General features: G+C 35.5%; 1 protein-coding gene across 4 annotated transcripts in view; it reads right to left on the bottom strand.

The window, feature by feature from the left end:
* dlc1 (DLC1 Rho GTPase activating protein) overlaps nucleotides 1-22820 on the bottom strand; it is a 140453-nt gene that overhangs the window by 65804 nt on the left and 51829 nt on the right. For 3 of the 4 annotated variants that reach the window (XM_077205028.1, XM_077205029.1, XM_077205030.1), the window contains one exon: nucleotides 21833-21866. In XM_077205028.1, coding sequence (XP_077061143.1) covers nucleotides 21833-21866 — 34 coding nt within the window. Of the gene's footprint in view, nucleotides 1-10057; nucleotides 10536-21832; nucleotides 21867-22820 lie in introns of those variants that run through there. The other variant, XM_077205031.1, reaches the window with a different exon arrangement.

Raw genomic sequence — 22820 nt, 5'->3', positions numbered from 1 at the left:
AAGGAATGTTTCAAACTATGAAGAAGATAAGAGAATTGTGAACATCAGCGCTGGTGAGGAGGTTTAAAGACAGACAAACACATAAAACACACACAAACACACACACAGGCGCACATCGCATTCCTGGACCCCACCAAACACACACTAAAACTCCCTTCAGATTGTGGTCTAATTAAACTTTATCTCTCTCTCTCTCTCTACAACTTTATGAGATGGGCGTGGAGAGAGTGTTTGAAGATGCTGCACGGCTCAAGGCTGAGGACACAAACATATACACATACAAACATAAACAGGGTTACACTGAAAGCTATGACTCACATAAGAAAATATGAAATAATTACTACAGCATCTAACAAACCATGTACACCCAAGTCTCTATTATAGACATGGCCCAGGACCCTCCTTTAAAGTAAATCTATATACAATCTATATTCATAAACTTCAGTGGATGAAAATAAACTTAAATGAACAAATCAGTTGATTCTGTTGAAATAAAGGTCTTGGTATGACACAGTGCATTGTTTAGGCACTCTTCGTTTGGTGGTTTGCACTGTAATTGTCGCATAACTGTTCCAAGACTTGAGGATCCAAAAGCAGTTTAATGGGTTAATCCACAGACATACACAAAGGCCAGGCAAAGGTCGAAAAACAGATGAGCAGTCCAAATAAATACAATGTCCAGGGCTAAGGCAAAACATAGGATATCCGGATAACCAGGCTCAGAAATGCAGTACTAACCAGACCTAGGGATGAGTGACCGAATTAACCAGGTTTATTGGCAGAAACTAACAAGCAACAGCTGAATACAATCATGGCTGATAGTCTGGGCAGTGGGTTATGGGTAATGTAGTTTTTGTTAGAGTTATAATAGTCTGAGGTGGAGTACCCGCTGATGGTAATCAAAGGTCACTTCACTGGTGATCGTGACATTAATGTGAGAGTCTTCACATTCTGTTCTTTCTTTATGATATAAGCCACCATTAAAGGAGTAGTTCAGAATTAAAATATCCTGATAATTTACTCACCCCCATGTCATCCAAGATGTTCATGTCTTTTTTTCTTCAGGTGAAAATAAATTAAGGTTTTTGAGGAAAACATTCCAGGATTTTTCTCCAAGAGCCCTATGAAGCTGCACTGAAACTGCAATTTGGACCTTCAACCCGTTGGTTCCCCTTGAAGTCAATATGGAGAAAAATCCTGGAATGTTTTCCTCAAAAACCTTAATAATTCCTTTTTGACTGAAGAAAGAAAGACATTTAAAAAGTTGTATTATTATTATTATTATTATTATTATTATTATTATTATTGCAACATTTTCTCATTAAAGTTTTTTTCAGGTATAGCATGGGTTACAACCCTTTTAAATAAGAATGTACAAGTAGGGACAATTACTGGAGTGTAAACAATTTGAATGATCGAACGAACGAACAAATGAACGAACGATGAACATGAAAAGGTGAAAAAAGGTCAACTTGAAAAAGAGGTGGAAACAAAAAAACTTACAAATATACTATAAAATAAAATCATGCAAACAATGTTAAACAACTTGAAAAAGATGAAAATACAAATATATAAAACAAAGCATGAAAAAGGATGGAAAATTTAAATATATTAAAAATAATATCAAACATGATTCCATTATTTTTTTTTTTACATGTGGGTGTGTAAATTCTGGATTCGGTAATTATATAATGATGTGTGAAACATTCCCGAGGCCATAACTAGGGCAATACAATTAAAAACAAGTTCAACTGAAGTTGATTATGGCACAAACTCTTTTCAGATGAAGATGCCTCTACAGATGTGGTTGTTATTGACTGAGAACAGGCAAGCCACAGCGCTTTAAATGGTGCATCCATCTGGTTCTGTTATGTTGCTTTACCCAGTATTAATCAGAGGGTTTGCAGCCTCTTCCACTTGGACCCCAAAAAATTCCATGGTGGTCATTTCCTAAAGCAGCACGACTCAGATTCATGGACTGGCCTGTGACCAGCTGGAACAGGTTAGCTGCTGTAAATCATTGAAAACTCAGGGTCGATATGGGAGCTGCGAGCCAGATGGAGAGCAGGTGGAAAGGAAAAGAGGATGACCTTGAGAAAAAGGCCTTCAAACTAGCCTTGGCCAGCTGTGGGAATCAACAACATGCCATGGAATTTTGCAGAGAGTGAGCGTGTGTGTGTTTGAATGAGTGTGAGAGAAAAAGAGAGGCTGAAAAGTTAGAGATCACGCCAAAAATGGCTAATTTAACACTTCCGTGTGGCTTTGTTATTCTTAACACTTAACAACTTGAAGGTACAATACCACACCCCTAGTTTTCATCCTCCACTGACTAGCAGGCATGAACACACACATTCAGTGCCTCAGTGGGCATATACCAAGTTGAAGAGGCTTTGGTCTGAGGGCTAAAGCGCGACGAGGACCCTTTAAAATCGGACCAGCCAACAAGACTCCCCACTGGTGATCTTTTCACTCAGGACACAAAAGACTGACACCCACTAGCAAAAGCAGTGGAGTCACACAGCATGACAGCGGATGTACAAATAAAGCTGTTGGACCTGATGGACACCACTTGAAACTTGGTGAAGCTCACAGTCCTTTACTCTTGTTTCATATTCAAGAATCAATTTGGCTTGCTCAGTTTGGATTTAAAAGACATTTAATATTCAGTCATATTAACTGCACTGACACTATCAGATGAGAACAAAATTTGAGCTGGATAATGAGACTAACTTTGCAACATCGATGCTATTGAACTGAATTAAATAAACATTGAACTGACTTGAGCTGAATAATGACACTGTCGCTTTCTGAAGAGCTGCTTAGAGCTGAATTGAACTTGTAATTTGTGGACTTTGTAACACCGACACAGTTATTGACCTGAATTGAAACAACGCTGAACTGAATTAAGCTGAATAATGACACTATTATCTTCTGAAGAGCCGCATTATAGCTGAAGTGATTCATTTTACATCAACAATGTTGTTTTGTTTATTAATGTGAAGCTGCATCCGTATTGTATAAAGAGCTATAGAGATATATGTGACGACTTGACTTAAGATACTTATTTGTAGTCCTCTATCATTTTTAAAACAGTTGTCAAATCACGGCCCAAATCATTTTTTTATTTACTTAGTGATGTTCAAAATGTACTTCTATTCAGCTGATTTTCAGTGTCTTAAAGTGATAAAATCTAATGAACACTAAAAATATATTCCAAATTTATGAATAAAGAATCTCTTTTAGAATTATTTTTGCTTTTATTTATCTGTCCCCATGGCTTTGTTCAGTCTTGTAATGGAAAACATGTGTCCTAGTTTCTATTCACAAGATTCCTTTAATGATTAATGTCAGACAAAGCCGTTTATAAGTTATGTAATTCCATTAGCAGCTATGCGCTAAGACCCTCAATTACACAGTTTGTCCTCTGGTCTCCTGGAAGGCTGACATCACGTAAACTGAACTCTGCAGCTGCGCGGATGACCTCTGACCTGAAGGCAATCTGAACTTTCATCAGCCGTTAGCCTGCTGGGTTATGACGCTAAACGCTTCAGCTAATCCAGTTAAAATCTGTCAGTGGAGAAAGCAAGTTGAGAAAATCATTCTAATATCACGTGGAGTCCTGAACAAATGAGGATGAATTTTCATGCTAGTCCAAACTTCTTTGTGCTGCTTACTAGTAGGCTTTGGTCTAGTAAGGTTGTTCACTAGTAAAAAGTGATACTGGTCATTCACTATGGACTTATGGTAGTCTTAATATTTAAGCTAGTTATGATGTCTGGTAGGGACACAAGCTCACCAGAATCCATCCAATGCTGGCAAGTAGCACCAAAATTCAACATAATAATGGGGTAAGGCATCAGTGTTGTTATTGCTAATGAAAACATAAAATTATTAAAATTACTTTTGTCAACTGAAATAAAATAAAATATAAATATTAGATGAAAAACTTTAGAAATGAGAAATATTGCCTTGGCAACTAACTAGTTGAGAAACTAACTAAATAAGAAATTAATATGAAAGCTACTTCAAAATATAAATAAATACTAGATTACTATAGAAATAATAAAAAATTCCACCGCAAGGCATTTTGTTGTAATGTATAAAGTTCTAATTAACCCTTTAACTGTTGAAGACAAGACCTTTTTTGCACATAAAAACCACTATCCAAACTTTAATGGTTGTAATTCAAGAACACTTTGGAATATAGACCTATGATTGGTCTTGTTTTAAAGAAGATATTTGCCAGATTATTGTAGAAGTGTAGAAATTATGAAAGTGAAACAGAAAAAAAGTTATATAAGTTTGAGTTTATGAACATGTGCAATGTAAAAATATAATTATTAATATTGTATATAAAATATATATTACACAATATATTCTACTATAAAACTGCAAGAAAATGAAAGCCAAAAATCTGAACAAATTGTGTTCCAAATTTTAGGTTGATATCTGAAAATGAGCTTTCAGTAAGATTTTTTTGGGCGCAGTACCAAAGTTTTTCACTAAGTAAACACCAGACTCCATTACTGCCCATATAAGGGCGCCTCCATTTTCATATATGTTTTGAGTGATCTTAACCATGTATCTCCATAATTTTCATACGATTTATTAAGAAGACGTCCTATTCAGAAAAATCTCTAATAATTGCATAAAAAGACCACATACTGTATGTGCGTTATAGGTCGCAGCCGCATCACAAATCGAGAATCCATAATATTTTTCTTTATATTTAAAACATTTTCAGACCTTTTTTTCTCATAAAATTTAATTGGTGTTATCTTTTGAACTCATGAAAAAAAATGAGGTTTCTACAAATCTTTCATGACTTTTCATGTTTATTGCTATTTCAAAATAAAGGCCTAAACACTCCCAATGAATATGAAATATTCTTGTTGCAAATTAATAAAGTACTGCTCCTCTGTAATTTATTTTAGAAAACAGTCACCAAATATGAAAACTAGAGATTACAAGCATTGTTTACTTTACACTAGTGACCCAGAAATTAGACACTGCACCTTTAAAAACATCTTATTTTCGCAGTCTGCATGTGAGGAATGTAAATCTCTTCAGACTTTATGACTATATGCTCTGCTTGTTTTTACACACTCATACACACAGTTCATTTATTATGTCAACACCCACACTCTGTTATACAGTCATTTCCGATATTATTATTTAATTACAAACATCCTGCTTACTGAAGCCACAACATTTTCGCCTTGCTTGGAAAGAGGGAAGATGGCAAATGGTTTGATGTCACAAAGAAAAGTAGAAAAGAATAGATGATAAGGAGAAAAGAACGAGAAAAGCTTTATGGGCTGCTGTGACCCACCTCTCTTTCATCTCCGGGTACTGAGGCTAGGGAAAGATACCTTCACACTGAAGGTAAAAAAGGGCAGGGGGAGGCTAACATCCATCACTCCGGACCTGTCCACTGCTTCTGGAGAAAAGAGGGGAGAAGTTAGGCCTCTGACCCGGAATCCACACCCTCAGGTCCTCCAAAGCTGGAGAAAGAGGACTTCAAGAGAGGCCCTGGCTGGTTTATGACTAATATGGGGAGATTTGCTGAGAGAGGAAGGTCAGCGAGGGTGATTTATGAAAGACAGTGAGGTGATGGCAAAACAGACACTTAGAAGTAGAGGAGTAAGAACAGTCTGACGAGGGGAGGAGACATAATAAAAGATGTGCCAGCTTTACTCATGAATAATTTCATGACGTGATGTTTCCCCAGTAGATCAGTGTCATTTGCTAAATTAATTATACATGCACCATTTTATCAATCATCTTCCATACAAAAAAAAAAAAAACATGGAAAAAATTTAAATAGTAAAAGTAAAACAAAAAAATGGTGGAAAATCGAATAAAAGAATTATGTTTTAAAACAATAACAACAACACATCCCTTTCATACATTATGTTTAAATTAACTTTCAGCATTTAAAATTATTGATTTTACTTTTTAGTGATTTCGCTTATTGTATTTAAAGGGGTCATATAATGCCATTTTTGTACAAGTTAATATGAATATTTAGGGTCTAAATGAAAACTGTGTAATATACTTTTCTTAAAAATTCTCATTAGTATTATAAGAAAACACTAATTTTACCTGCTCAAAAACAGCTCTGTTTTCAGCACGCAGTTTCAGTGCATATGCCTTTAAATGATAATGCTCTGTGCGGCGTTTTGGTTTTGACACAACCACGTGGAGTGTTGCCTTGACAACAGTTGAGGGTATATTTTGGAACAAGAATGTCAGCGGGAGTCTCTGAGGACACATCTGTGCAACCATACCAATTTGAACCAGTCGGACACGGAACAAGATAACGGCCCCGAAGAAGTTCAACAATTAAGGCTCGAACAGGACGTTTCTGAATGGTTGGTTAAAGTAATGTCACGTAATGTACACCTGCGTACACAGTTTTTAATAACACATTAACCATAACGCGTTGTTCATAATAAATGTGGGATTATGGATTATATTGGAACGTCGTAATGTTACATAGAAAACATGCCGTAATATACCCTGAGTGTAAACATTAGCCGCATTCATTGTGAAGCATGCAATCGATTTGCAAAGATTAATATTTAAAGGTTAATAAAACGTTACACTCACTTCTTCTGGAGGTGCAGCAGGAACACGAATAGTTGATACCGATTCTGTTTTCAGGACCAGCTTCTTAGCAAAACCAGATTTACACTTACCCTCGTTTAGAAAGCAGTCTGGTGAGAAATGATAAGCGCAAACATAAAAGATTTACGTAACGTTAGATCGTTGGGAATATTCCCTTCAAAAATAAAACTCAGCCACTGCGTCTTCAGCGGTTCGAATTTAGGAACACCAAAATGACTACTGTGTTCCTTATTACAGCCAAGAACAGAACACCACAATCGCTTAGACGTCATTCTGCTCCAGTGTATCAACAATGGCGGACTACGATGACAGCTCGCTCAGGGCAGGTCTGTGTTGAAACGCTGCTGTCAATTATCAATCATGGGAGGGGGCGTCCGTCACAAAATCGAACGGCTCAATTTGAGGCAGGGGAAAACATATAAGGAGATTAAAACAAAAACACAGGATGGATTTTTATCATTATATGATGGTTGTGTACAGGCACTGCCAACACACATTTCAGTACAATCAATTTGTAAAAGTGCATGTACCAGTATATGACCCCTTTAAACAAAATAATACAGAATTTTAATACTGGCCATTTATCGTTATCTGCTGTAAGACAATAATAAAAAACAAATACACACACACACACACAAAAAAAAACTGTTTTTGTTGGTTACACTTTATTTTGATGGTCCACTTTAGATATTCTACTAATACGTGTAACTTTGCTAAATGCAAACTAGATTGTCAAGTTAGGGTTAGGAGTTAAGGTTTGGGTAAGTAGAAAAAGTTGACATGTATCAATGACCTTGCTAGGCCTTCAATTCAAGGCCTCCAATTGACAACTTACTATCAAAATTCTGCTAACCTAAAAAGATATGAACCACACCTCAGCTATAAAGTTATTTATCACCCAAACAGCTTATTAAAGCTAACACTTTTTCTCAGATGTTGGCTACCTTGTTTGAGTGTGTTTGTGTTTGCTCAGCACTATTAGCTCAGCTATGCAGCTCTGAACGTTCTGTACAGATACTCCAGCACATGAACACATCCTCCAGGTTTTATCACTCGCAAATAAGATTGAAAACAGGGAACATATGTTGACCGGCAGGTAGTACATCAAAATGCAATGATTGGACGAACATTTTTTTTGTCCTTAGACTTCCACAGAAGATTTGTATTTAGACCGCTTCCATTATTGATTGCTATCAGGACGTGAAGAGAGTTTCAATCAAGTATAACAAAAATTGTTTATAAAAAAATTGCCTTTAATTATCATTGAATTGGATGTGGCATGGGCTAATCTCAGTTACCATTTGTCAATTCATTTTTAAAAGGAAAATTTATTTTAAAACTCCAAATAGGTTATTTTTGGGAAATAAAAGTGGTGAAGTGAAATTTTTAAACTACACTAGAAACTTAACAACAACAGCAACAAAAAATTATAATTTGTCGACCTATTAAAAAAAAAAAAAAAAGATTTTGTTTGTTAAAATGAAGTTGACATGATCGGTTGCACAGACATTTAAACGCACAAAATAAACCCATATCCATGGATGGTTGTAAGCCCACACTATTAAATAAACCATTAGACCACACTGCTATAATGGTCATGACATTTTTTGTGTTTTCTGCATCCAGGGTGGGTTTCAAGACTGTCTTGAAGTTTCTTCCTTTTATTTTTTTATTTTTATTTTTTTTGTGCTGAAATAGCCATGGAAAAAAAAAATCCTTCCTTACTAAATGATGGCTCACTGTCTGACATATTTAATTCATGAGAAAGTGAAGTGCGTGCATTCTAGCAGACTAAGTCTTGGAGAAGCACTATAGACCAAACATTAGATTCACGCATATAAAACCACAAAAAGTGAATCCATCTCTCTCCATCCCTCTCATGCTCTCTCACACAATAAATCACTTATGATATCCCGGCACTAATAGTCAGCCATCTTTAAAACACTTCAATAATGACACAGCATTTCCTGTCTTTTCCAGAGTTCATGACTGACTATCACGTGTCATATTCATAATGGGTTGAATCACTAAGGTATTCAAAATATCAGTACTTTATGGATAAGAGATAACTAAAAAATGCAATACGACCATGGTTTGAAATTAACACCCGCCAAACCGCAGGTAACGCTGCCAAATCACTAGCTAATTTTACGTGTTATTATGTTTACTCACTTTGCTGGGGAAGTTCGTGTAAGCCAAATCTGCCCGGATTTAGCGCAAATACGCAACTCGTGAGTCACCTTGATCTATTAAATAGGGCCTTCAGCGTATTGCGCAGAATCTGCGCATTTCTGGCTTACTTGAACATACACATCACTAACTAAGCAACAAATAACGGCACACTTGTTCACTTTCATTGAAGGAATAGCATCGATTAGAAAGCATTTGGTTAACAGCAAAGACATTGTTATTTTCCAACATCCTACATGTTCTTTGTACTGTATCTGTACACCTAAAACACATTTTGGTAAAAAAAAGAAGAAGATGAGAATGAATGAGGAAGGGAGGAGATTGCTGGATGACAGGATTTTGTTTGAATAAGAAATGAATGAATGAAATCCAAATTTTAATATATATATATATATATATATATATATATATATATATATATATATATATATATATATATATATATATATATATATATATATTATTCTGGTTAATTTATTCTTCTTTTTTTGGCTATAGTAACTTAAAAATTTAGTAGCCAAATTGGCCGGTGGGTGAAAAAGTTAATTTCAAACCCTGACAACGACCCACAAAAGGATTCAAGTAGGCTAACAAACCCCTTTTAAGTCATGACATCCCATTTCAATGATGCTAAAGTGGAACATTTGGTCACACTTTATATTAGGTGTCTTTAACTACTATGTGCTAACATAAACAATGTGTAAGGTACAATATACTTGTTATACGTTGTATTGCCAAACAATTTTGTTGCTATTGAGCTGGGATACAGGCAAGGTTAGGGACAGGTCAGTAGTATGGCTAGGTTTAAGGGTGGGTTAACATGTAAGGGAATCATAATTATAGATGTAACAACATGCATGAACACAGTAAGAGCATTGTATCAAACAATTATTTTAAATGTTATTACACAGTAATTAAAGATGCTTAATATAAAGTTGGAGCAAAAATATTCAGTGCAAAACCATGTTTGTTTGTTTTTTGGGAAACTTAGTAATACCATAGTATTCTCTGACATATCATGCTATATGAATCCAGTAATCATTCAGTACAATGTTACATATATTAGATTTCCCTATCTGATACTGGCACTATATTATGGTACCATCATTATGTTTTTTTGTAAGGTCAAGTACACGTCCACCACTTCTAGCATCAAAACGAGGTCATATTTGTCCTTAGAAACATGTTTCTATGACTCCATCCACATACGCACATCCACATCCACTCACACACTCACCTGTCAGCCTCTGGTCTCGTGTGTTTCCATTTAACAGATCCAGAGCCCTGCAGGTAGAGTATCTGATGTGTTCACTCAAAGATCTCTGCATAAGCAGCAGTCGCATAGACCTCGACATCTTCTCCTGTGCTCTTTCGGTTCTGAATCCTCGTCCTCCTTCACCTCTCTGCCGTACTCTACTCAGTCCATTTTCTATGTCCGGTTCTGCGTGCGGTGCTGCAGTGTGCATTAGGGAGTTCCCACTGCAATGCTCTCACATTCAGTCCTGCGCTACTGTCTCTCTCTCTGTGTGTGTGTGTAGGACAGAGTGCTTTCAGACTCAGGCCTCAGTGCCTCCGCAATGTGAATTTTTCAAAAAGCCACATTTGTGTAATTTAAGTGCACTCTTTGTGTGTCCTTCAAGCTGCTACTTGTCTTCATGTTGTCAGTTTGCATTCGGAAACATCTAAGTGGCTGTACTGATGGAGGCAAAATGTGCGTCATCTGAATTCATCTTAGTGCATTCATTCGTTCTGCTTGAGCAAGCATGTACTCTTACATGAGAGGAAGCCACAAATAATCGTCCTACGCTAAGATTACACATGCAACCAACAAGAAGCAGGTGTTGCACATTGACAAGAACCAACCCACATTTGTTTCCTAGCTTTCAGGTAAATTAAATAGGAAACAATTTCCTGCTCTAAATCACAATGCATTTATATATTCAATGCAACACATCTTTTCCCTCTAAATGAGGACACAGCATAGACTCGTATAAAGATAATCAAGACTCGTATAAAGATAATCAAGTTTGTTTTTCATATAACTGATAGTTACAATATAATTGCAGTAGAATACAATAATTTAAAAATATCACTGCATTATATTAAGAATAAAAAAAACATTTATGAAACAAAATGTTATGGTTTTGTCTGGTTTAGCCAAAATCTGATTATATTTTTGTTAATTTAGGTAAATCCACACACTTCTCTAAGTTAGAGTGCACTACCAGAGGCTCCAAATGGAAGTTCTTAGTTATGTCACAGGAATATGTAAATGAACCGGATTAAGCCCGCCAAACAATAGTTGTTATTTTGGATGGCTGAACTGTTAGTTGATGCATGCGCCCTTTGGACAGGGAAATAACTTATGCTGTTTTAGCAGTAAATACAATAAAACAAATATAGAATAATATACAGATAAACAATTTGCAGGTCTAATTATTTGAGTTCACATTCACACTCAACATGCACTCATTCCCTTTGCCTCTCTGTTCACACGCTCATAACCACAACTGTCCTTGTGATTTATTCTTAATGGGTATGATACGTATGATTTATGTTAACTTATCGGTCCCACTTTATATTAAGTGGCTTTAAGTACTATGTACTTACATTGAAACTAATACTTTGACTTATACAATGGACTTATTGTGTACATACATGTTTTTACGTTGTAGTTATATTTTAAAAATACCTGCATGTAATTACAGCTGTAATTAATGAATGTAATTACATTCGTAATTACACTGTTGACCCTTCCCTTACACCTTAACCTACCCTTAAACCTTCCCATACCATCACACCAGCCCCTAACTTTACCCATATCACACCTCAATAGCAGCACAAGTGTTTTACAATACAACTCAACACAATAAGTACATTGTACATATTTTTCAATGTAAGTACATAATATTTAAAGCCACTTAATATAAAGTGGGACCACTTATCTTGTATAGTCTAATAATTAAGTTTACTTAATGTCAAAATAATTAAAACAGTCAAATGTTCCATTAAATATAACAGTGCTCAGCAGAATGCTGTTAAAAATGCTGATTCACTCCACAAAGGCTACATTCAATATTAAATAATCTTTTAATATTTCAAACATTTAATATAAATGTACAAAAGTAATATTCACCTATATTTTACTAATAAATATTTGTAAAGATTTTTGAATTAATCACTTCAATCCTCTGTTTTGTCAACAATGAAATGGGCAGTTTGAATTGATTCACACAAATTAATCAACAACAACAGTATTTTGTAAACACTAGCAGAAGGCATGTGATCTGTGTGTGTGTGTGTGTGTGTGTGTGTGTGTGTGTGTGTGTGTGTGTGTGTGTGTGTGTGTGTGTGTGTGTGTGTGTGTGTGTTGGGGTGTGAAATGACTGGGTTTATGAGCATTCAAAGAGAGTTGATAATTGAAGATAATAGTAGCAACTGTGTGTTTAGAATACTTTGCCAAAAGGACGTCAATTTGGGATTAGTGCTTTTGCATTCCCAGTAATGCACCACTGAAGCGAGCGATGAGGACTAATTGGCCAGCTAAGAGTCGCACTACAATGGATGCTAAATAATAGCACAAAACACACACACAAACACACACACACACACACACACACACACACACACACACACACACACACACAGCTGCTAATTTACTTTATGACCTCTGAGGAAAAGCTAGAGGAGATAAGCTTCATTTCTTCCTCTCTTTTCCACGCAAAAATCTAGACGATTCAATCATTAAAGCTTGCAAACAGCACCATGGTGTAATACAAATAGTTTAATTGCCAAAATTGAGGTTTAATAGCTGGAAATGACGAGTAAATTAAGTAAAACAAATGTATAATGAAAATTGTAAATTTTGTTGCAAACATACAATAGGTTTAACACAGAGTGTGCACATCTAATGGACAAAAAGCTCAACTAGGGTGCTCAACAAAAAGAAAATTGTCCGATGAAGCGTCACCTGTGAGAACATGGAATAAATATTTGGTAACACTTTATTTTACAGTGTTCTTGTTACATATGTTACATTTAATTACCATAGTAATAACAGTAAATGATGCATAATTACATGCAACTAACCCTCAACCAAATCCTAATCCTACCCTAACCCTATAGTACATGTAGTTGCTTAATATTACTCTGAGACCTTAAAATAAAGTGTAACCAAATACTTTTCTATTCTTAAGATGTGGTATGTGGTAAGCAATTTTTTCCTTTCTACAAACACACAAGAGGCAAAAACAACTCAATTTTAAATGTCTAAACTAGGCACGAAATATTTATTTTGTTTACAAAAATAAATAAATAAATAAATAAATAAATTAATTAATAAATAAATAAATATATAGCATTTCAAAAAGTTACTTTTTGTACCCCAATTGAAAGATTTTAAAAGTATACAAATATTATCTTTTTTTTAAATTAAAAACAAAACACTTATTTTCTTTATTTTAGTTATCAGCATAATTTGTCATTTTTTTTTTCAAATAAGAGAACACAATGCACACATTTAAACCTCACCCTCACAATCTAATTTACAACAGAATAACACAATCTTCTTGTAAATACCAATATGTCTGCCCATGTGTAATGCTAGAAGTCTGGAAACACTTCGCCCTACTTTCAGCGCGCAAGCACAGTTTTGTACTCAATCACTTACAAAAATAAGACACACACACACACACACACACATACATTTTTGGGACACATCCAATCTCTTTCATGTATCTCTTCTGAACATTCCATTCCTGGAGTGATTGCATCAATAACATGAAAAGTTCATCTCATAGTTAGTGAATGAGGAGCCTGTGTTGTCATCTGAGAAGAACAAATGTCTCGCTCTGGCTAGCAGTCTAGAAGGGTAATCAATGTGTCTCTCTTTCTTTTGCTCTCTGTCACACCTAAGACACTGTTACAGAAATGATATTAGGGTGATGCTATTAATATGCAGAGAGACAGATACATAATAAGCAAAATAAAGCTGGTGGATCATCATGACATTGTGTAGCAGCCAAAATACTCAGACTGATGCTGATACTCTTAAAAGAGGATTACCTGTACACTCAATGACCTATAAACACAAAACAATGGGGAACAAGTTCAAGAGGTAACATCTATGGAGTCAACAGAGTATTAAAGTCCCCACCCAAACACAGAGACATGCAAACAAGCTGACATAAAAAAATAAAAAAAATAAAAAAAAACTGTTCACATCATAAGACCCCTGCTGAATATTGTGCTGTTGAGTCATGGGACAGAGATTGCCCAAGGCCCACAAATGGGGCTAAAAGTGATCTGAAAAATGAAAAGCCAATATCCTGTTCTACAAAAACTGAACAAGTTGCTTATCCCATCAGCTCACAATTCGCAACTGACAGTTTCCTGTCCAGCAGGCCTATATCTTACCGCAGCCAGGGAACAACCCTGGGAATGGACAAATGGGAATTACCAGTGACATCCAATAAAAGATTATTCTCAGTTATTCAATACTACTCTGAAATACCCAGAAACAGAGACATTTCTACCAATGGCACTGTCATATTATCAAAAATAACATAACTAAAAATAAAACTTTTTTGTTATATGAAGGTCACATTCAAACTGGCTTGGAACCTTTTTATCAGGCCTTTATCATTTATTCACTAATATCAAGTGGCTTTTATACATATATATATATTTATTTTTCCAACTGTCCTAGACCCACACATCAAATCATAAAATAGTAAAAGATATAAAAACTAAAATAAAAATTTAAAACTATTATCATGTAGATAGAGTGATAGAGTGAAAGAGTGAAAAGAGAAGGAAGGAAGTGAGTGAGTAATTTCATTTAAAAAATGTATTCGCAATGAATTTCCCTATGGAAAATGACACTGGTGGAAAAAAAATACATAATTTTCCTGTGTTGGACAAAAAGCACTTAGTTGTATAAACTCCTCAAACAGAACGACAGTCTTCAAACAGGTGCCTTCCGAAAGGAAAACAGCACAGGGATTGTAAGTGTACATTCTCTAAATTGAACAACTCAGTCTACTGGTTCTCTAATAGTGGAACAAAGCAGTAAAACTGAGAAGTCTGGGAGTCAAAGGACGCAGCAGGAAGCAGAATAAAAGTAGGGGGTGTTAGCAGTGGAAAGAGGTTCGGGACATATTTAAAGTGAAGAAGTGGCCAAGAATGTACCCTTGCTCAAACACTAAGTCTCTTTACCAATTCAAAGCCAATAAAACTTTGTGGGAAATAAAAGGCTAGGATTGTAAGGGCATTAAGTTCTTAGAATCAAATAAGCATGATAGGAAAGCCTAAGAACACATTAGCTCAACAATTCAGACTCTCATTAATGCTATGCCACTATTGCCTCTGGACATGAAGATGACAAACATGAGATCAGGATAGGATCTGTTCAGAGAAGAGGGTTGATTTGTTTCAGCTGGGTTCTTTCATGTGAAACCGTCTCAGAAAATTGGCATTGACATGTATGTGAATCGCTGGCTAGATAAGGACTCAGTATATATATATATATATATATATATATATATATATATATATATATATATATATATATATATATATTTTTTTTTTATTTTTTTTTTTTTTATTTTTTTAGGTGATTCAGTGAATCACATGTTAGACTATGAAAAGATCCTCTCATGTCGGACAGAATTTATTGGGTTGTTTACTGCTGAATTGCACATTTCTGTCACGCCACTGCAAGCAATCGGCCTCAGACAACAATATGCAGACATGTGAATACCAGTGTTATCAAAAATGAAATTATTTAAATGCAGTTAAATAACATATTAGTTCAGCAATATAGTTCTTATGAAAACCCTCCGGACAACCCCAGACAATAACATGCTTGATATCTTTATGGAATATGCCATTATTTACACAATGCAAAACAACAACCAGAAATATGGGTTCGGAACAACCTGAGGGTGAGTAAATAATGATGGAATATCTCTTTAAGTAAACCTGATATTAAGAATGAAAACCAGGAGAGATAGAGAGAGAGAGAGAGAGAGAGAGAGAGAGAGAGAGAGAGAGAGAGAGAGAGAGAGAGAGAGAGAGAGAGAGAGAGAGAGAGAGAGAGGGGCAGGGAGGGAGAGAGAGAGAGAGAAAGAGAGAGAGAGAGAGAGAGAGAGAGAGAGAGAGAGAGAGAGAGAGAGAGAGAGAGAGAGAGAGAGAGAGAGAGAGAGAGAGAGAGAGAGAGAGAGAGAGAGAGAGAGAGAGAGAGAGAGTAGAGTTGCAAGCTAGAGATAACAAAAAAACAGTTCTGTGTGACAGGAAATGCAGGTAGATAATCAAGACCTCTATGCAGACGAGGAAACCCATCCAAGAGATTTAACAATAACAATCCCCCCCCAAAAAAAGGAAATTACTTTTCTCAGAAATTGACTCAACAACTTCCTCTTTCCAGCCCTACTTATAGCCTCTCGAAATGATGCCACTATAGCAATATATCTTAATCATTCAGATGGGAAAACTTGATGACTTAAGTGGAATTTCCCAGGGTTATACAGACAAAGATAAATCCCAAGATCATAGCTCCAGTAAGTGGACTATTGATTAAACATGCATTCTTACGGAATATGACGTTCATTAAAGGCACAATATGTAAGATTTTTGGAAATCCATATAATATGAAAAATATCCAAAAACCCATAACAATGTTATATATGTTGTTGTCTTGTGTACTTACATAATCCCAAATGTTTCCAAAATTGTTTAAATCCAAGGAAATCAGCTATTTTAACCACCAGTGTAATGGTCCATGTCATTGAATCGCCTCGATTTCTGGTTTTACTTCCATAAAAACTAGACACTTTAATATATCTGTTTGAATACATAATTTATCCACAGAAAACTCTCATTGTTATATAGCTCAACACGGTTAGTCTTATTGTTTGAATCTCTTGTTTTCTTGATTTGCTTGATTTGATTTTCTTGAGTTACATATTTGTACACAAAAAGTTATCGGACAACACTATTTTGTCGAGTGGCTAACATTGCATAATCAGAAAGATCTTTCTTTGTAGTAACAGTACTACAGCGTTTTCTCCACCATAAAATATTTGACAACTTTCAACACACTCAAATTCAGCACACCTGGCTGTTTCATTAGAATGAAATTAAATAATGTGAATTTAAGTGATCGAATATAACTGTAACAAAGTTCAAGTTCAGGGAAGAAAGAGGCAAACATGAAACGTAACTTTAATCATAACTTCAATAGTAAATTATGCATAAACAACAAAATGAAAGGAGCAGCAGCCGACTGTGACATTTAAGCATAATACAATCAGCAATGTACAATGTCTCAGGCCCTCGTCCCACCCTGCTTCATACCACAGTAATGTTAATAAAACTTTAATACAGTAGCTAATTCATGAACATGATTTCTGCCTGAGTCCCGTCGGATTGCTTTCCATCGGATTTGGAGGTGAAGGCGACAACTCTAATGATTCCACGCTAATTAACAGCATCATCAAGCTACCCATTTGTTATTGTTTTGAATAAGCAACATCTGGCGGCGAAACTTACATACTGTGCCTTTAATGAGAGTCATGAAAGCTTCCTTCATGTATGTGCTGTATTCTGTGTCCTCTCTTCAACTGAGCAAATAAAAGCTCAGGCTGGCTGAATGCCGCGAATTGAGTGCTGATGTTTTCCCCTTTTAATATTAATAGACAAAGCAGAAATCTTGTTCTGATGACCCTCCAGCCTTAAAAGCAGTTTATGAAAATTAAATTCCTTCTTCCTGAATGCCTAGACATTAAATTATAGATTGTTAAGTTTCAAAATGGTCCATCAAAATTATATAACCAGCCATTGTTTGAATATATTAAATATATACAAATTAAATAATAACAGAATAACAGTTGAGAATTAAACTAATTTCAGTAGCTCTTTTCCATCTTCTTACAGAATGTTACAGTAATACCAACACAAATCTTTAGCGACAATGTGAAGTTGTATTGGGCATATTCTCGAACCACATACAAATTAGGGATGGGTCTTTTGGGTCAAGATGTGTTTTTTATTATGTAGCCTATTAAGGAAAAATCAAAAATCAGCTCCTTATGAAATTGATTTAAGTAGAGGAATTTCAAGACACAACTTTTCTAATAAGGTTACAATAAGCAGCAAACCATTTATATCACATTTTGTTTTATTAATACATACTTTTAAATATTATACTGTTCAATTTTATTTTTTAGCTTTAAATAAGTCTTATGCTCACCAAGGTTGCATTTATTTGATCAAAAATACTATAAAAACAGTAATATTGTGAAATATTATTACAATTTTAATAAACAGTTTTCTATTTTAATATATTTTAAAAAATATAATTTATTCCTTTGATGGCAAAGCTGCATTTTCAGCATCATTACTCCAGTCTTCAGTGTCAAATGAACCTTCTGAAGCAGTTTTGCTGCTTAAAATCTTTTTGAAAAGATATAAGATTTTGAGAATAATATAATACTTACAGTAAATAATATAATACAATACAATATGATATTTATTATATAAGAATAATTAGATCCCAGCATTTTGTTGTTCTCCAGATGGTTTTTGAACACAGGAGAGCGAATCGTGTGAGAACGACCCACTAAAAAATCCAGTCAATTGAAACCAGCCTATGGAATTCCTTAGTTCAGTTGTTCAGGCATTTCATCGTTATTTCTGAAAATATCTAGTTCACATTCCTACATACAATACCTTTATACTTTCATTACTACCTCAAGCCATTTTTCATTCACACTCTGCAATTTTCAAGCCAGGAGACAAGCATGGGAGGAAAAGGCTCACCAGCTAGGCCTGCATGTGTATAGTTTGCTGCTTGTGTGTGTGCAGTCATGGATTTGAGGAAACAGGTTGGAAGAAGTGTCGAGCTTGTGTGGCTAATCCCAGAACTGATAGTTTCTCAAGCACTCCGTTGCCATTTCACCCCTTTCCCAGATACTTTCTTCCCAAACTGTACCTGGACTGACCTGGCTCTACCCAGCTGGGGCTCGACCCCAGATGCAGGTGAGGTAGAGAGATCAGAAGTGAGCAATAGACCCATTGTTCGGAACCCAGAGCCTGAGCCGTGAGAGGGAGGAATGGGTGCGATAGGGGTATAGGAATGCTCTAGGATAAACGCACATCAAAGAACAACAGGCAAAATGCCGGAGAGGGAGGCGTCCTGCGGACATGATTATAGGTACCGAACTCATTGGAGATAAGAAAGAATCAGAGGTTATTGTTGTGCTTGATAGGCACAGACATGAGATCAGTTTTGTAGTTTCACTTATTAATGGCAGATGTTAGTGAGAATGCGGAGGCCTGATCCCAGATCAGCATTACTGTAGCATTACTACAATCGAGGTAATGTGAGGGAGCAAAGGCTTTCAATACCGCCAACTGTGTTTTTCATTTCCTCTGATGCACTTCTATGGGGAAGAAAAGCCAAAGTTTAATGTTTTACATTCTCCTCAACTCACAGACCATCACATGCCAAGAAACATGTACGTGTGTGAAACAGTAGTGGTACCATTAAAACTTTTTTGTTATAAAAAACTAGATCAAAATACTGAATATAATTCAAACAGCAGAGCAAAATTCTAATGGTACAGAATAATTTTCTCCTTTACACTACAAAAAAAAGTTTTGTGTCAGTAATTTCTTCTGCAAAGATTTCTATTTTAAATAAAATACTCTTTACAGTGGATTATTCTACATGGTTATCTTTATGTGAACAAATGTGAGGACCCCGTATCTTCTAAAGATAAGATCCCATCACAAGGTTAAAAACCTAAATCCTCCAGCCACATACATTTGTCTACACTAAAGTGATGAAAAGTGAAGAACTCAGCAAGAAACTTGAGCACACAATGGTGCCCCAAATACCCCTTAAAACAACCCTGAATGCAAACTACAGTAACAATGTCAGACTTTCATGGCCATGGAACTTGTGTTAGATAACAGGAAATTCTTCACTCATACAACACACAAAACATTATGCAAACACACATTCAAAATCACTGCTGCTGGAGTTTCAGAGTTTTAGCTCAGTCTGGAAAAGGATAGAACAGTAAGATATGACGTCTAGATGGGCATCACTTTCCTTGCACAACATAAATACTGTTTGCTCCAGTGTTGTGACCCAAAAGTCATCGCCATAACAACCCGGAAATTAACCATGAATGCTCTTCATCTTGGGGCAAGGTTTGCGTGATGTAACCAGGCTGTGCACCCCACATTCCTGGCCTGATAAAGAGAAGCTTTGATGTGCTTTGAAACAGGGGGCCATTGTGCTAAAATCTGGCCTGCATTTTATCATCCATCACACACCAGAATACCAAGCCGTAGAGCCACAGGGGGTCATTACATAACGCAAAATAGCCAACACACAAATTCTGGATCTCTCAAAATTCAGAGCTTGCTAGTGATATCAATAATATCTACACCACCTAAATCTGCCAGACCCTGGGAATGCATGATGCAATGTCTTTTCATCCCTTTGTCTCCATTGCACACCACTATAAGTAAGTAGATGATGGAGACAGACAGTCTCCAGCTCCTGTTGCTTTCTGGTATTGATTCCAGGGAGACGCAGGGGTAAAAGCAGAATGATCTCTTATGGCTCGTCTGGTGTCTGGTCAACTTGATTGACCAGAAGTTTCCCACCCACACTTCACCTACCTTTGGATATACATGCATCACTGGAGATTTCTGAAAGTCATTTTCACCACAGTGTCTTTTGAACCACATCTCAATTATGTATCTATGTATGTGTGTGTATTCATGTATTTGTTTATTTATTTATGTATGTATGTACACATGGATTTATTTATTTTTATATTTATTTATTGCACAAAGTGCTCTGCTTTCGGCTATCATTTAAGGTAGGCCTATCCTAAATATAAACAGTTAAATAATATTTTCATACTTTTTGGAAAATTTCATAACATTAAAGCTTTATTGTAAATGGTAAATGATTTTCAGCTTTCAACTTGTATATTGTTTTCTTCAAACATTGTATCCCTAGAGCACATTGACTCTACTGTCTCCTTGGTAAACAAATACATGTGCACTAACTTATTCTTTTTTTTTTTAATTGTTGATCATAATAAAAATGTATCTATCTATCTATCTATCTATCTATCTATCTATCTATCTATCTATCTATCTATCTATCTATCTATCTATCTATCTATCTATCTATCTATCTATCTATCTATCTATCTATCTAGTTAGATGCTATTACATTTAACATGACAATTGAAAGTCTCAACGTTAGATTATGGTGTGTTTGGTGAAGAGCATAGCAGCATTGATGTAACTGAAACAACTTTTAGTTAACAAAAAGTACACAACAAATGACAGATGTACAAGTATAACAGTTGATATATGGTAGTCAGTGAACATCAAATGACCACATGAGCAGCAGAAAATGGCTAACAGCAATCTGTTACGGTAATAGCTAGTATGCTACATTTGTCCTTAGCCTGAGGGTGAGACAATCGAAATGCCTTGCCCCAACAAAGCATCTCTTTAAGCCAGCAAATGGTCATGCATCCAAAAAGGAACAAAGAGGTTTGTTCTAGATATATATCAATCTTGTAATAATCTTTAATCATTTCCAGACACATCTACAGGTCTCTGTTCTGATAGTCTGACTGAATAACATCTGCTAGTGCTTTAGACAGATCCAGTGCTACCAGTTGACATCCTTTGGCGGGAAAGGTTGTATTTCTTAACTTGACTCGGATTTACAAAATCTGCTAAACGATTTTCATAACTTTAATATGATTTTTCACTTTGATAAATTGGTGCGAAATAAGTATTGAAAACATTAACTGAATATCCCTATCCCAATATTGGAAACATTATGATATAATATCATATTCTTTCTCTTTTTTTAACATACAGTTTTGCTTTCCATTCTGTATAAAATTTTCATCGCTTCTACAACTTAATAAAGGCTATGATAATAAAACTTGAGATGATGTGGACTTACCTGCTCTGTCTTTCTCAGAAAGTACAGCAGAGGTCTGAAAGAAAGTAAATAAAGAAAAAATGAATGACAAGGAAATACAATAAAATTAAAAATAGTTCACCCAAAAATAATTTACTCACTCAAGTTATTCCAAACCTTTATGAATTTCTTTCTTTTTTTTTCCTGGCTGAACACAAAAGAAGAGATTTTGAAGAAGGGTAACCAAACAGTTGATGGGCCCCATTGACTTCCATAGTATGAAAAACAAAAATACCATAACAGGTCAATGGCAAATGGGAAATTATCTGTTTGGCTTCCGACATTCATCAACATATCTTCTTTTGATTTTCATTTTTGGGCGAACTATCACTTTGAATCCCTAAAATACATTTTTTATTATGTCTGAAGGTCAGCTTAGATTTAAAATTAGTGAAAATTTGGAGTTCAGATAATGTTTTATGAATTCATATTTCACTTTTCATCGGGATCCAGGAAGGACCAATACAACAGTTCAGTTTCCAATTTAACTCTGTAAACATAGTTTACATTTCAAACCAAGCCAGTATAAACTAGCCTACCACCTGTCCCCCTGTGAGTAAAACAATGTGTGTATTTGTGTATGTGTTTATGCCCACCAAGTGCAGCTGGCCAAGAAATAAGGCCATTTGTGTAGCCTCTTCAACCTTGAAAACCCCCTCCTCCTTATGAACCAGATACAAGATACCACACACACACACACACACACACACACACACACACACACACACACACACACAGAGAGAGAGAGAGAGAGAGAGAGAGAGAGAGAGAGAGAGAGAGAGAGAGAGAGAGAGAGAGAGAGAGAGAGAGAGAGAGAGAGATTTATGCTTACATATACTCTAAAATGCCTGATAGTCTGTTTTATCTTCATATGACTGAATGTGATTATCCATAATTTGTTAGATCATGTGTGTACTTAATGATAATGCTGATAAAAGTTTGTTTTTCAACAAGGAGGGTATGAGAAAAA

The sequence above is a fragment of the Siphateles boraxobius genome, unplaced genomic scaffold, assembly GCF_051911475.1.
Source record: "Siphateles boraxobius isolate OS27281-9 unplaced genomic scaffold, OSU_SipBor_1 53, whole genome shotgun sequence".
NCBI classification, from domain to species: Eukaryota; Metazoa; Chordata; class Actinopteri; order Cypriniformes; family Leuciscidae; genus Siphateles; species Siphateles boraxobius.
Note: the sequence above shows the minus strand (reverse complement) of the source record. Positions and strands in the feature narration are given on the sequence as shown.